Source organism: Ammospiza caudacuta, chromosome Z (assembly GCF_027887145.1).
Source record: "Ammospiza caudacuta isolate bAmmCau1 chromosome Z, bAmmCau1.pri, whole genome shotgun sequence".
In the NCBI taxonomy this organism is placed as follows: Eukaryota; Metazoa; Chordata; class Aves; order Passeriformes; family Passerellidae; genus Ammospiza; species Ammospiza caudacuta.
Genome location: NC_080632.1, coordinates 87,772,986 through 87,789,509, shown reverse-complemented (window position 1 = coordinate 87,789,509; position 16,524 = coordinate 87,772,986). Strand labels below are relative to the sequence as shown.

General features: G+C 45.6%; 1 protein-coding gene across 5 annotated transcripts in view; it reads right to left on the bottom strand.

Annotated features, from left to right (window-relative positions):
• NEDD4L (NEDD4 like E3 ubiquitin protein ligase) overlaps positions 1-16,524 on the bottom strand; it is a 58,894-nt gene that overhangs the window by 21,568 nt on the left and 20,802 nt on the right. For all 5 annotated transcript variants that reach the window (XM_058823876.1, XM_058823877.1, XM_058823878.1 and 2 more), the window contains 6 exons: positions 5,243-5,293; positions 3,314-3,375; positions 3,095-3,197; positions 2,704-2,867; positions 1,675-1,807; positions 998-1,174 (listed from right to left, as the gene is read on the bottom strand). In XM_058823876.1, coding sequence (XP_058679859.1) covers positions 998-1,174; positions 1,675-1,807; positions 2,704-2,867; positions 3,095-3,197; positions 3,314-3,375; positions 5,243-5,293 — 690 coding nt within the window. The remainder of the gene's footprint in view (positions 1-997; positions 1,175-1,674; positions 1,808-2,703; positions 2,868-3,094; positions 3,198-3,313; positions 3,376-5,242; positions 5,294-16,524) is intronic.

The window sequence follows — 16,524 nt, the reverse complement described above, 5'->3', positions numbered from 1 at the left end:
AGGTACTAACCTCTGAGAGCTCAAAGTCTTAAAAATTAATTGATTTAAAAATTTGTGGTATTTCTTAAAAAACAAAAAAATCTGTTTCAATCTTCCTCTTTGCTGCTAACTTTTGAATTGGTTGTGCCTTTCCCAAGACACATCCTTCATGACTGTGAACTAGAAACAAACCCCCCCTAAAAAAGCAGACACACGTCATGTCTGACACTACAATGTAATTCCTCCCCACCAGTCCAGCTGGGCACTGCAGGGCTGAGCAGTGTTTAGGAAAACACAACACTGACATATCTGCAGTAAAACCAGTGGGTGCTACTAAAACTGCAGTTCTCAACACAAGCCCAAGTGCCTCTGCATGCAAATCCAGGAGAGCATCAAAGCTGTCACTGGCTGACCAACCTCCAGGTGACATTCCCATCAGGCAGAGCCCAGCTGCACTGGCTCTTTGGGAAAAATGCACCTAATCAAGATTCTGTTGGATGAGAACAGAGTATTTCTTATCTCTTGAACTGCAGAGGTACCTTGAGAGCATTGTACTAAGAATAAAAAATAAGAGTATGATGCTCTGTTTAATAATTACAACTATTTTTGTCATCAAAGAGACATAAAATATTCCCCCACTTGTACATGCATTATCCTGATTTTTAATGGCATCTGACTAATAGATAACACAAATAGACAGACAATTTTTTTGTTTTCCCTTTCCTCTGGAAATTCCTAGCTTGATACCCTGGACTCTCATCTATTTTGTTTCACTAAAGGTCTAACAGTAGCAGAGTCTGAAGTTAAACTCACACAGAACTCTTGAAATCTGAACAGAGGAATTCTGTTGTCTGAGGCAGTTTGCTTGCTGGTGAAGCTGTTTTTTGGAAGGTAATTTTAACTACATGCTCAGGTTTTCCTGAGCCCAGCAGTCACTCCCCATGCACAAAGTGATTCAGGTTATGCCAAAAAAATGCACATTTCTGCACTAGAGCTTTACAGATGACAAGTTACGTACAATCAAAGAGCCGAGTTGTTCCCCATTGGAATCAGGAGTGACCTGGAGTCTTCTGCTCAGCTCCTCAGACAGCTCCTGAGGACTGGTCCGGGACACCGGAGATGCAGGAGGAGGTGGCAGTGACAAGCTCAAGGAATCCCCACTGGCACTTGCCTCCTCTGAAATGGTTTCCCAAGGCTAACAAAAGAGAAGAAACTAACTTCAGATTTTATACAGACCAAGTCTTCTTTCCCTTTGCCTTCTGTGTGATCGTCTCGCTGTGCCCAACACAAACAACAGCTTCTCTTCACCCTAAATCAAGGCACTACAGAAAGCTAAAGCACAGGGCAGCTACAGCCAGTCCACTTCCCTTTTTTTTTAATCATTTATTCCACTGTTGTTTAGAGCAGAATATGAAAGTGTTTCTATCAGTGTATGTAAGACAAGCAATTTGGAATGATAGATGTTTCTCCCAGCATTGACATGGGACTCAGTGCTGCCCATAGGCCAGCAGGCAGCTGCAGCTGCACAGGAGCCTGGCAGTGTGCCTCTGGCTGCACTGTCTCTGTGCTGCTGGCATCTTCCCAAGCAATGTCCACAAACGCCGTGTAAAACCACGACTTTCTGTGCAGCTCACATGTGAGAAGCACAGCAGCTCAAAGTTTAGTCAGCTCCTCAAGCCCAAGGCTTGGGCTTACCTCAGGAATGTCTCCACTCTCCACAGGCTCTGGCTCCAAATCCTCGCTGATGTGGCGCCGAGAGCGGAAGCGCCTGTGAGCTGCCTCTTGGTTTATCTGTCTGATATTGTTATCTGACTCCGAGCCCACGTCGCTGCAGGGGGGGAACCCAGCATGGGAAGGAGCAAAGAGAGAACAAGGAAATAACCCAAGTTAAACTAAGCCCCCCATTTTGTCCACTGCCTTCAAAACCTTGGCAATGCTTTCGATTATAAAAAAATCATCATTCATGCATGTATCAAGCTTCATAATTAGGAGACTGTTTAATCTCTCAGTTGAAAGAAAATAAAACTGGAAGCACTTCACAAATATCACAGAACATCAGGTTGGGAAGGACCTCAGGGGTCATCTGGTTCAACCTCTGCTGGCAGGGAAACCATGGCCTAGACAAGATGACCCAGCACTCTGTGGAGCCCAACCATGAATGTGTCCAGTGCAAGGGGGATCCAGCACTTCCTTGGACATGGTTCAGCAGCGGCCTTGGCAGTGCAGGTTAAATACATGATCTCACTATAACTCCTAACACTGTCAGTTATTCACTCTGTAAAATGTAAGCTTGCCACAGCTTTCTAAAGCTAATCTTGAGAAGATATTGCCACAGAACTCTCTGACAGCACATCCTGGGAATGAAGCCTATTCACAGAGTAATAACCAGGATCTCCTCAAAGCCAATGTGTTCAACTTCATTTAAACTTAGTAGAGTTGACTTTTTTCCTTACCTCTTCAACAGTCTCTATAAACAAAGTAATTTCCTCCTGTCAAATTACTTACTGAAAAATTCCTTATCTGTCTCCTAATATTCTAGGGTGGTTTGTTAATGCACTGCCTTCCCTGGCATCCCAGAGCTCCTGGAATTTCCTAGAATACTCTGTGTCTCTGTGATCTGCTGGGGGCAAGCAAGGTCTCTTTCAGGCATAAACAAAGCACGCTTTCCTTTGTGCCTCGAGCCCCAGCCTGGCTCTCCATCCCCCCCCAGCCCCAGCTGCTTACATGAGGCTGGGCCGGTGCCACTGGGTGCTCCTGTTGTTGTGGTTCACGTAGTAGGTTCTCCCCAGGTTGTCCACCTTCTCCTCCCAGCCAGGGGGCAGCGGAGGAGGCGGCAGCTCCTCCTGACGAGACGCGGCATCGCTGGAATCCACCACGTCCCAGCCGTGCTTAGGAAGGAAGGAAAAAAGACTCTGTGGTTACAGTGTGCACCTCATTTCAATGAGAAAAGAGCTAAATCCCCAGCGGTCTGTTGAAGAGGGATCTCCAAAGGTGGCTGGGTGGTGGCTTGGTGCCAAAGAGAACCAACTGCCAACCCTGTTTCCAGGGCTTTATCCTTCAAGTGCAGCTGACTCTACAAGTTTTCTTGAATCCTTCCTTGAGGATTCAGCCTTACCTCAGAGTCATCCCTCTGATCACTATTTTCTTCCTCTTGGCCACCATTTTTGGGCATATACGCCATCTTCAGTCTCAAGAAACCCTTCACACGAGATTTGTGGCTACAAGACAAGGAGGTACATTGCATTTAAGAACACTTAAATAATTGCAAATAAAAAAATCATGAAGTAAGAAATGTTTTAAAGTCCTCAAATGTTTTAAAGGTCCTTCCTCTCACCTTCTTGGTCTGAGGAGGAAATCCTTAAATGTGTACGGCCTCTCCATGGTTGGGTCTTCAGTCTGTAAGCAGTGGAGAAAATAGCAAATTAATGGGCTTGCCCACAAGTCCAGCCATATAAAGAACATTCACACATCAGGCTGACAGATTACATCTCTGATTTCTACTGAATCCTAAGTTACCTAAAGCCTGGAATCTTGAAAACTTTCTATTCCTTGAGAATTTCAGCTTTCTTACCAAGTAAGTCACATCCTTCACATGTGCAAGCACACAGCTGCTGTGGGCACAGAACTAGGAATTTCAGATGCCAAGGGAAAAGGATGATGAATCCATACACACACTTCCCCTGCTGATTGTCTGGGGAGCCTTACTCTAAACTTAAAGCATGAGCTGTGTTACACTTGGCAGCCAAACCCCACACAGCCTCTCCTTTCACTGCCTGACCCAATGTCCGCTTTCTCTGGGAGAGACACACTGCCCGTTTTGCTCAGAGATGGCAGATCTGAACAAGCTCACCGGAACACCATGCAGGATTCTCACTGCTGCTCAGTGCTCAGCTGGAAGGGACGTGCTCCCAGTGAGGAGTGTATTATTTACCCAAATTCTGTCCAGAGTAATTAGCTGGTATTGGAGAAAGGAGGACTTTGACAAACAAACCAGCAGGATGAGAACGCTGATTATTAATTTGTTAATAAATACATCCCAATGGCTCCTACCAAGGTAAGGAAGAATGAGTGCAGATGTACAGTGTGCTCCCACACCTTTCCAACAGGTAACTCTAGCCCTGGAACGGAGCAGAGCAGGCAGGGAAGTGTCTGCAAGGTCACAGCTACTGAAGGAAGGACTGCTCTGAGACACAGCAGCTTTGCCATGGAAAATGTCTGAGGGGCAAAGGACTCTTCCCACTCTCCCACGAGGGCTATTTAGATCATGTCTGTACACAAGGATACATAAATGGAGATACCCATACAAGCCCAGGCCAAGCAATCCTGCACAGCACAGCTGGGATGACAACAGCTCCCATGAGAAGGGAGCCAGGCATTTGTCACCACAAGGTGTTCCTGATCCTTCCCTTGTAGCTTTCCACTGTTACAGTTTATAACCCAACACGCTCCAGATCAACCATAACAGACACATCTAAACAAGCATCACAGTACAAGTCATTACAAAGCAATTTTTCTCCTACAATAACATCCATCAATAGCAAGAAGTCAAAATTGGACACAAAAAGCCAGTTATGCTCAACTGACATGTTAAGATTAACATGCAGAACATTTAAAAAATATGAACTACATTCAGCTAATGTTAGTCATCCAAAACAGTATATAATATCAGAAGTGTTTGTACCAAGGCTAATGCAATCACCGTATATACATACACATATATATTTATTCTTATTTATAAATCTATAGATAGAAGTTGCACTTAATTTAGCATCTAATTTTACAGCCCGTGCAGAATCCTGGCTGCTGGGGGGAAACCAGACAACTTTACCGAATTACAGAACCAGCTTTACCCTGAATTCCTCCATTAATTAAGAAACAGAAACAAACATTACTACCTTCAAACCAAACACCTTAAATGTCTATTGACAATAAAATGATTCAAACCCTGTGTCAAATTACTTTCAATTGATTGCTATTGAACTCTTACTATTGGCAAAGAATTCAATTGCAGCTAAAATAATGAACAGATGACATAGTTCTGGCAGCCTTTTGGCTTTTCATGCATTTGCTGAAGCAAAGCTGCTCACATGAAGCTGTTTTTGCACAGAAAGTGCATCCCTGTCCATGCACGGCTGATGCATCTCCCTGTCCCTGCACAGGTGAGGCTAGGTTGTCCACAACAGTTTATTTTAAGCTCTGCTGGGAGCACTTGCTTTAAGAGAAAGTACACAGCCCCAGGGGTTTCCAGAGATCTGGTGCTTACCGGGAGGTGACTGAGCGGCACATCCACCTGGCCCAGGAAGTCGTCTCGGGTCTGTCACACAAAAGTAAACTTACATCAGAAAAGCAAAAATAATAAATATCAATCTAGTCACAATGAGACAAAAATAAAGATGGTTGAGTACCATTATTTTAGGAAACCCTGGTTTCTACCCCAGGGTTTTTATTGTTGCCCATAATTTGTTGTTGCAATTGATTTATCTTAGCACAGTATTTCTCGTGACACTCCAAACAGGTTTCTGAGCCCACAGCACATGTGGTGGCGCTGACACATTCTGCTTGGGGGAACCATCAATGCAACCCAGAGCGCCCCAAGCACTGAGGAGCCCCAGGTGGTTTCCTGTTGAAGGGGGACAGGTCCAAGCCTTCCTTCATGGACTGACAGGCCTAACACCTACCCACGGTGGGGGCACCTCAGCCAGCAGGGTGAATTCCAGCATTTGGGGCCCTGGCTCGAGGGACACTTGGGACTCACTGGGGCAGGAACTGTCACCATCAAGCAGTTGTGTTCTTCCAAACCCTCAGGGAAGGCAGCTTCTGTTCAGATACTGTTTGTGACACCAGATATCAGCCCCAGTGATTCCCAAATAACCTGCTGCCTATTTATAACCATGCTATGCACGGAATTCCAGGAAGTGCATGCTGCTGCTGCACAGCCAAGTTTACATATTTCTCATAGCAGAGCATTAAGTTTAATATTAAAATTCATATTTTATATGATAACCTCATAAGAATTCTGTTTCTACTACAAAGATAGGATGATGTTTTGTGATCCCCACAGAATGGACACATCCTCCTGTGCTGGATGCTATGGAACAACACAAAAAGCACTACAGAGACCATGGTTTTTCCAATTTTAAGTAAAAAATAGGGAGTAGATTTTTCATTACAGAATTTTGACTGTTAATCTACTTCCTAGCAAATACTAGAAAAACCTGGTAGCATGCCCCATTTTTAGGAAATTAGCATGTTTTCCCCTTAACACTGGCAAATCCCAAGTACTCGCCACCTCCTGCTTCAGTACAGTCACTCCAGTAACAAGTACTCTGAAGAAAATACACACCTATTGCTACATCTCTTCTTGCAGCTTTTAGCTCAAGAAAAATACAACTCATGGATACAGGAAATGTTCAGGTAGGTTAGAAACAGCCTCAAAGAATCCAATTCAACAAAATATGCTTGTAGCTTACAGTGGAACTGGAAACCCCTCAGTCCCAGCCAGCTCTGTAAGCAGAATCACTTCCTCATCTAATTCTGCATGCATATGGTCACCTTTGCCAGAACTAGGGCTCTTGTAAAACTCAGTCTTTATGTAACACTTGACTGTACACATACATCTGTAAGAAAGTGGGGGAGGCTACTATATTAATATTAGTATTCAGTACTTTTGTCTGTGAAAAGAATTTTCTCTTGCAAGCCTCCACAGCTCTAAAATTTAGGCATTCTCACTTTGGGGCTTCCTGCTTCCAGCAAAGGCACCTCATGAGCCACAGGAACTTTTTCCACGGCCTTCTTTTTCCATTTCTCATTATAATGATGCTGTTTGGGGTTTGCCCTTTTTTTTTTTCTATGTTCTCTGTATTCTTCACACATATATTTGTAACTCTGTCACCTATCATATTAGTAGCTAGATATCCCAGTACTTTTCCATAGCCTTTCCCTAAGCAGAAAGACAAAACCAATTCCAGAGCTCCAAGCCCTGGGAGGTACAAGGCTCCAGTACTATCTTGGTTCTTCCTGGGAATCAAGACTGAGAACAACCCTTCAAGATATATTTTCATGGACAAAGTACAACTAGTGCTGAAGAGGGGGCTCCAGAGAAAGGGCTTAACTGGGGGGAAATTGCATCACCACTTGTCCTCCTCCTAATTGGCGCTTTTTATCAAATATGCTAATTTCCTAAAACCTATAAAGATGTACTCACCCCTGGGGGGTGTAGGCTTTTATGGACATCTTTCCACAACTACTCCTGAAGGCCTTCAAATGAAGATTACCTCCTTAATGAATTTATTTCCAGGTTGGGAAAAAAGCAACAATAACAGTGTCCGTTTTGAGAAACTTTCTCACACTAAAGTCCACAGAGCCATCCAAGGCACCAGCCTGCTCAGCTCCGTATCACAGTATCACACTGCTAACTCCTGCTCCAGTCTGATCCCCCCAGACAGTGAGTAATCCCTTCTCCACCACAAAGGTACAGGATGCAGATGCTCACCTTGAGTAGGACTTTCCCAGCCAGAAGGAGTGACCCCTCAAATGCCATTGCTCCCTCAGTATTGCTCCTGTCCCACCTGGAATGTGGCCTCTGTGTAGGCAGCAGGACAAGCACACACAGGCAGGGGTGGGGCAGGGCTCAGATGCTTTGTTAGAGTCTTACTGCAAAGCCCAAGTATAACAAAAGCTATCCCAAAATTTCCTAATTAGCCTTTAACGCTCAGAGCAATTTTACCAAGTTTCAGCATCCTCTGGTCCACCTGTTGGGTTGGTTTAGCACATTGGTTGTGGAACAGGAGAAAGTCAGACACTGTCCTATTTTCCAAGGAGCTCTCTTGAAATGAAAGGTAATCACTGCAGTGTTTTGGCAGACATAAACACCCCCCCTCCCTGTGCTCAGGAAACCCAAATCTGTCCAACCACCTCGCTCATGCATGCACTGATCCTGCGGGAAAGCAGCACCAGGCTCACACACACCAGGCATGGCAGGTGTTCATTCTGTGCACTGAATTGTGAGGGACCCCTCACACCTGCACAGACACTGCAATGAAACCTGGTCATCACTGCATCCCAAGAACAGCCAACACCTCAGCTGTCCAGTGAAAGACAATGGGAAAAACCAAGGAAACACTTCATTAAGTGTAATCAGTAGTCAGTGGCTGAAAAAGCTTCAAAAACCAACAGAACTACTTATAAATTCTAACTTGTGCCAAAAAATTAGGCTGTAATTTGGTGCCTGTCCAAGTTGCAAGCCAGGAAGAAAAGCCTGGGATAAAATTGCAGTGCCCTAAACACCCTTAGTCTCCAAAGCAGCAGAGAAAGGAAAAGCATCTACTGACACTTCAGTTCAAACCAGAATGTTTAGCTGAGCCTCGGGATTGTATACATACACATCAGCTTTACTTGGAACCACACAAAAGTATGAACAAACGGTTGCATTGATGCTCATTTCAGTCACTGAAGCTTGTTGTTTTCCAGAAGGGAAAGTGTCCATAATAACAGTTCAGCTGTTTGAGACTTGTTCATTTCAGCTCTAGAGTAAAAGGTAAATATCACCTCAGATGTGCACCCGTAAAGTAAAACAGACATTACAGCTGTTCCCATGGAACGCCCCTGTATGAAACCGTGATCACCTTGGCCTGGGAAGCAGCAAGAGCCACAAACCACAGAGCCGTGGCTCACCCAAACTAAGCACTGGACAGAGGCAGTGACAAGCTGTGAACAGAGGAACAGGCCCCCGAACCCGCACTGCTGCCAGCCAGGGCTGAGGCTGGAGCACTGTGGGTACAGAGCTCTCAGAGCTGCTTTGCTTCCCTGGCCAGACACCAGGCTGGGAAATAACACTCCACCCACCCGCAGTTCCCTTGGCATTTTGAGATGATCAGATCAGGATGTTCCCAGCTTCTTGACCTGAAAATTGTAGTGTACTATTTCTGGGCACTGTTTAAAGAGATGCCACATTCCAACCTAGATATTGCTTAATTTCAGAGCAGGCAGACACGATCCCTACGGTAAATTTAACTGGTTTTTAGTGGCCTTAAAGTAAACCAGAGTTCACACCTTTCTCAGACCACAACCACGCTGTGCCGTGCTTCAGCACACAGCTATGTGCCTAAATTATTATCCAGGTGGAAACCGTGCTGAGGTTCAGAGCCCATCTTCTCTTGACATTTATTCTAAATATATTACAGCCATGTTATTTCCAAACTTTTCGAATCGCTGCCGCCCTGGTGGGTGACATGGAACGTGATGAGAGTGGCTGTGAAGGGTGCTCATGGGAACACCGTGTGGAACACCATGTGGAATGTGTGCCAGCAGGGGTTTGGTGGGAAAGAGGAGAGGGGGTCAGGGAACCCAGCCCCTGGGGACACGGCAGCTGGCTTAAACCTGCTGATCCTGACAGCTACAGGCCAAAGGCACCGTGCAAGATGGGACAAAACCACTTGGCAAGGCCAAATCCCAGGCTCTCAAGAGGGCGTTCTCACCTCCACTGAGCACTCAGCAGCCACTCTGGTACAACAGAAGTGAAAAATTAAGCACGAATCAAGCCAATTTTCCTGATGTAGTACTTAAACCCAGCACTTGAGATGTGATGTGCCTTTGCTGCCAAGTCCTGGAAAACTGCTCCAGGAGTGGTCCAGACTGTCTGGTTCAGACAGCACCACATTTCCCAGCACAAATACAAGAGTTGCACACAGCAACAGGAAAAATACAAGAGCAGAAACCACTGCTGCCTTCCAAGAGAGCTACAGGAAATCACCTGTCTCACCTGGAGAGAAAACTCTTCTGAACTGTACTTTTACCAAAGGCTTTAAAAATGAAAAGGACCCCCCCCAAAAAAAAGAGGATTTGTGTTCATTAAAGTATTGTTAATTATTAAAAAAAAAAAACAAAAAAAAACCAAAAAAAACCTAGCAGCAAACCACAATTTTATTAATTGAAACAAAGCACATTTAACTGCTCTCAACTAACACCTTAAAGTATTAGTTAGCCATCATAGATGTCTCTCTACACCTAATGCTTATCAACTCCCTGATCTCATTCTCATGAATAAAGCTACAATGATATTTTTATGATATTCCTCTATCATTTGATTATATGATTACTAAAATTCTTAGCTGGAAAGTTTCAGCAATCTTTTTCTTTCTTTCTGAACTGTCATAAAACTCTATTTATATAAACTCTCAGAAATTCTGCCACTTGCCACTGTCACCACTTCTTTCTTAAGCAAAATATTTTCAGCAGCACTTCCCAAGCATAACTAAAATTCCACCTTTCATTTGCTAATAATGGCAACTGACTATACTTTTGCAGTGGATCTCTGCAATCCGGCTCTGATATTTTCACTGATATATTCTTAATCAAGAATATTGCACTGTAACCACAGAAAAAAAACCTAATTGATGTGTGTGGGGGTGGTTTTCCTACTCCAAATCTGTAAGTGCAGGTAGAACAAACAACACAAGTGGCTTATTTCTTAAAAAATGATTTGTTATTCCTTCCCATCAGAGTAAACAAACACTGACTTTTCCCCCAGGCAGCCCAATACAACAGTGTCAGATTACACTTTCCCTGGTGCCTTCCCTCTCAGCTTTCATTTTACGGCCCAATTGCTGCCCCGGGGTGTCAGTGCCAGGCACGGAGCACAGGGAAGGACAGGGAGCTACACGAGGCTCCCAGGGTCACACACAGCCCTCGCTCTCCGGCCTGGGACACCACAGAGCCAGGGAACACGCAGGCTGCTCCTGGGAACCAAACCTGAGCTGAGATGAAGGAATTACGTTCTGAGCTGCAGTTTCCCAGATGAGGCAGTGGTGCTCCAGAATCAGCACAGCTGAGAGACAAATGTCTCCTTCCTGGCACACATAGTAAACCACAACTGGATCAGTTCTTAAACGGATTAAGCAAATCGCAAGACATAAGCGCCAATTATTTAAATCCTGAATTATTTGTCTTGCACTGCCACTGCTTATTTAAACACAACAAAAACCCAAAAACCACTGGGCACCTCTGCCAAGATCTGGCATACTTCTGAAACCCAGTAACAGCCAAGAAAACTGTGGAAAATGTCGGGGAAAAAAGAACAAGTTAAGCCTTATCTGTTCATGACAGGAAAATGGCTTCCTACTGAGCTGCCCACTGTGACACACAGGAGGGCTGCAAACAGGAGCTGCTCCTGCTCTCAGCTACCAAAGGCTCTCTACCTGCGACGGGCAGAGCAAATGCTTGCTGCTATCACCATGGCTACATTACCAAGAGCCTCTGGAAACATGGGAATCCATTCCTCCTTAGACACTTAAAACAGGCCTGAGCTGTGAGAGGATGTGGAAAATGTACAATTGCATTAGAACAGCCTCTGTCCTATGTTCTGTAAGAAATGAAGGCATTACTGAAAAAAAACCTCTCAGAACAAAAATGAAACAATCTTCTTATGAAGCTTCATCGTAACTCCCCAAGAAACAACAGCGAGGCGCAATAGAATGGGCTCAAATTGCCGGTGCAATAGTCAGTAAGCACCACTAACTTCTAAACATTCTGCACAATAATCTGCTCTGTGGAGTAACAGAAAAGCCTGCCATCTGTAATCCATGTAACTCCCAGAGCTGCAGCAAGGGCAGGAGTGCAGAGCCTGGACCCTGCTGACGTGGCCAGAGCAGTTCATGTCTCTGAAGGCACACGTGAGCAGGTGCCGCCTCGGCAGCTCGTGCTCAGAGCTGTGCCCAGCAAAGCCAACCTTCCCCTGCCCACACCACGCACACTCTGCCGCCACAGGAGAAGGGCACTGTGCCAAGAACGCTCTTCCAAAGAACTCTGGCTGAAACGCTTTGCTCAGAGCCCTCAAGCCACCTTCCTTACCGGAGTTTCAGAGCCAGAAAATCATGAAAGTATTTCTCACACCAAGTTTGGGAAACGTTGCTCTTCAAAAGAGCAAAGAAAGGTGTTTTATGAAGCAGCAGCAAAGTACATAGAGTACATGCAGAGCTGTGGCACACCACGTGTAACACAAACACCTGCATGCCTTTGATAGCTGAGGATTCAAAAGGTACAGAATTTCAAAAACAATGGCCTTCCAGCTGAGAAACTGTAGATGTGAGGCCAGCTTGGTAAAGCCAGCAAGTGAAACAAAGACAAGTTTACAGCAGGAGGATTGTTCCAAGGAAGGGGTCTGTGGCTTTCCAAAGCACCAACAGCTGCCTTTTACTGCTTGGAACTTGCACAGGGTCCCCCAAACGCTCTGGTGGCACTGCTGCTGCCTGGGGAGGGTGCCCAGAGCACACTGCTGCAGCCCTGACACCCAGGGACTCCCAGCAGAAGCATTCCCAGAGGGAGGGGCACCTGGGACCTGCTCCTGCAAAGCCTGGCAAGCAGGCAAGGGAGGCTGGGGAAGCTCTGCTATGCTGTCCAGCACTGAGCAGAGCAAAACCAGTATAATTAGCTGGCAAATAGTTCATTAATGCTGTCTTGCTGCAGACACCAGGAAGCAAGCAACAGACCTCTTACTGTCTCCACTGCCATTTCTTCTCTGCATTAATCTACTTATCCACTTATTCTACCTTTTTCCTTCTGCTCAGAGAAATGTCCTACTTTCTGTTTCTTTTTCTCATCAACAGCAGTTCAGATTTTTGGATATATTCAGACTTTTGGATTCCACTATATATCTGTCATGACCAATTTTTCTGTATAAGTGCTTTCTTGGCAGAAAGCAGTTAAGCAATACAACCCTCAGAAAAGCCAAGTACTGTTAGAGTAGAAATGCTCTCCTGTGCTAGGGGGATTTATATTCCCCCTAAAGCTATTCCAGTGCTTCTAATATATCCTGAAGAACTGCAGCAACTGAGATCTGAAGGGCCTGAGATGCAGAATGTATCCAGTCCTGCAAGCATGCTGGAAGATGAGCAGCAGGATAGCTGGCTTTAACAGGAAGGTTAAAATGGTCACCTTTTAAAACACTTTCACCTCCTCCTGCAACTTGAAGGCAGCTGAGAAAGAAAAAAGATGTTCAGACTGTGACTTCTGTGGGAATTGAACAGAGACAAAACTGAAGAAATCCATAGATCCTCTCCCAAAATCTGTCAAAAATGGAACTGCTGTTTAAATAAACAGCTTGAAAAACAGAGGGATTTGGGGAGCATCACTTCCAGAGGCATAAGGTGTACATATTCTGCACAGACATGCTGAGTAAGCAAAACTGTGCACTTTGGAAATTTTCTAAATAATGATTCTTCTCTATGCATCTCTTCTATGATTCTGGTCAAATTTACTGGCATTTTTCATACAAATTAGAATAATTCTCAACTCAAGAACTCTGCAGCAAAGAATTGGTCTTGAAGAACAATGAAATTTTAGTCATCCATCGCAGTGACGTAACATCCTTCATTACTGAGCACTATTCCTGAATATGCACACTGCTCATTGCAAAGCAGCACTAAAATAATACAAAATGACTCATGGCAAAGCAAAAGTCCCCAGCAGAGACACTCATTTCTGCCATTTCACCCTCCCCTTATCCACACCAGGCACTGGGCCATCAGCCACTCCCAACAGTTCACAGCAGCCTCAAATGCCTGCAACAATCCCCACTGTAACCCGAGCGCGACAACCCAAGCTCACGGGACCAGGGACAGTTTGGAACCAAATGTTTATCTGACCCCTCCAGAACCCCCAGTAAACCCTTGTGGGCACACCAGCTCACACCCACACAAGCTGTGATTGCCCTGTGGGCACACCAGCTCACACCCACACAAGCTGTGACTGCCCTGTGGGCACACCAGCTCACACCCACACAAGCTGTGACTGCCCTGTGGGCACACCAGCTCACACCCACACAAGCTGTGATTCCCCTGCCAGTGTGGTGGCTGTGTCCAGCTCACACAGTTACTGCTCCCTGTGTGCCCAGCTGAACTCCCTCTCTCTGGGGAAGCTGAGGGTGCACATCTTTACCAGCAACAGTCCAGAAAACTGCAGTTTAAGTTCACCTCAGTAATCATGTAGGATCAGGCCTTTGTTTAAAAATGACATCCCAGGACTGTAGCAGTGCTGTGAAAGCTCTGCTCTCCCCAAGAGTGTCTGAGTGCCCTACAGACTGCCAGGGATGAGCAGAGCAGCAGCCCCAGCCAGCACCTTGGTGCAGCCCTGTTACATCAGGAGCATCACCAGCCTTTTCTGGATCATGATGCAGTGCTTTAGCTATGTGGGCTGAGGTTAAACAACAGAGAAGCCGTGGCAGGGAAATCAAAGTCGTGAAAGGCTCTGCAGGCAGGGAAATGAGATTGCTGGAACGGAATCAGGGAAAGCACGCTGACATTTATTCAGCCTGAATTTTCCAAAGGTACTAAGTACGTTCTTTCAACTGGCTGATCTCAGCAGCACTTACACTCAAGAAGGCATTAGGCCTGGCAATATGTGACATCATATTTTTGCTTTAATGATTTTCCTAATGTTATGGAAAAAAGCAAGATCCACTGTAAGAGTTCTAAGGCCACTTTTCTGTGACACAAGACTTCTACTAGGTAATAATCAGAATCCTGAGGGGAAACATGGCTGTGTACTGACCAGAGGGAACAGTAAGGTACTTCATGCTTAGGCCACTGACATGCTTATTAGTGGACATTAACTACTCCTAACTTCTGCAAATTAATAATAATTTACACCTACACATGTCCAAGTACTTTTTCCTTGCTGAGACCAAGAACCTTCACACATGCTTGATTTTCAAGCAACACATTTGTTTGTAACAGAAAGGAGAGCCAAGATGATATTGACTTGTTCATGGGGATCGGTCACTAATATTTACTGCCAGATTTTTTATGGTGGATAATTTAAATTGCAGTCAGTTGAAAACCCAGTGGGTAGCTGGTAATATGAACTCTCTGGGTGAAATTTCAAGAACACAGAAAAAAGCTTGAAAAGTTTGTTCCACGCTTTATTTTTTATTTTATTTTGTTTGTATTCTGGAATTCTGCACAATGATTTGATTAGAGCAAAAACCAGAAAAGCCAGAACTCCAGCACTATTGGCTGCAAACGTCTGGTGAGAACGGCCAATCCCCATTAAATTCAGGAGCAGAACAAAAGGCAAGGAAGAGTTCTGGCCAGCTCCAAGCTCCCAGGAAGCCTCTGCAGGAGCCTGCCTGTGCTGGGAAGGGAACACACGGCGCCAACTCCCACATCAGCTCCGTGGAGAACGGAGCTGGCCCTGCCAGCCGGCGGCTCTGCATTCTTCCCTCCATCCCTCCCTCCCCTTCCCGGATCTGTTTTGGCTGCACCTGGCACAAGGAGCCCAAGTGATGTCACCTGCCCAACCAGGCCCTCTGGAACCCAGTGCTGAGACACAAACAGTGCCCAGCACAGCCAGCTCAGCACCTGGGGGCACGAGGAACCCACAGCTCTGGCTGCCATCTCCTCGCAACCTTCCCGAGCAGGGCCAGGCAACGGCACCGAGACATTTCACAGGGATCGGGTCCTACCCTGGGATAAAGGTGCACCCACTCGGGTCCTACCCTGGGATAAAGGTGCATCCACTCGGGTCCTACCCTGGGATAAAGGTGCACCCACTCGGGTCCTACCCTGGGATAAAGGTGCACCCACTCGGGTCCTACCCTGGGATAAAGGTGCACCCACTCGGGTCCTACCCTGGGATAAAGGTGCACCCACTCGGGTCCTACCCTGGGATAAAAGTGCACCCACTCGGGTCCTACCCTGGGATAAAGGTGCACCCACTCGGGTCCTACCCTGGGATAAAGGTGCACCCACTCGGGTCCTACCCTGGGATAAAGGTGCACCCACTCGGGTCCTACCCTGGGATAAAGGTGCACCCACTCGGGTCCTACCCTGGGATAAAGATGCACCTACTCAATAGGAAAGGAAAGTATTTCACATTGTTACGTACAGGCTGGCCGAAGCTGGGCAGTTGGCTAATTACACTGAATTCACAGGATCTACAAGCTTAGACAGGGACAGCAACCAAAGCCCTTACAGAAACTCTTCCCTCCCTCCTCTTTTTAACTGAACCTTCGTGAAGGGACAACAAAATACCGAAACCCCAGCACAATGCAATGTTAATTCCCTAAGGAAAAAACACTGTGAGGCTTACTGAGGGGATGGCAAGAGCAAGAGTAGATTGATTTCAGTTCCCTCGCTAAATATAAAGCAGGTAAGGTTTGCTTTCCTGTAAGACATTTGCACTGGGGTGCTGCTGCAAGGCCAAAAAGATATTAAAAAATGGTGCCATCAGAGCAAAATAAATCTGTTAAGACCAGTTCCCACAGTGCAATGTTTCCTGGAAGGTTTTCCCTACTCAGCCAGTGTGCCATTCCCCACATCTGCAAACAATAGAAAATTGTATTTCACTTGCTCAGTTAAGATCAGGTATTTTTACACAGTAAATTAAAAACATGTAATAGACCTCAAATAATGTCACCGCAAATTAACTGATAACTGAAAACTTCTTTTTCATACTTCATGTGTTACTAAACCCCTTCAGAAATTGCTGGAATCCAGTCTCACCTCAGAGACAAGGCAACTGCTCAAAAATGGAAATAAAATTTATTTCATT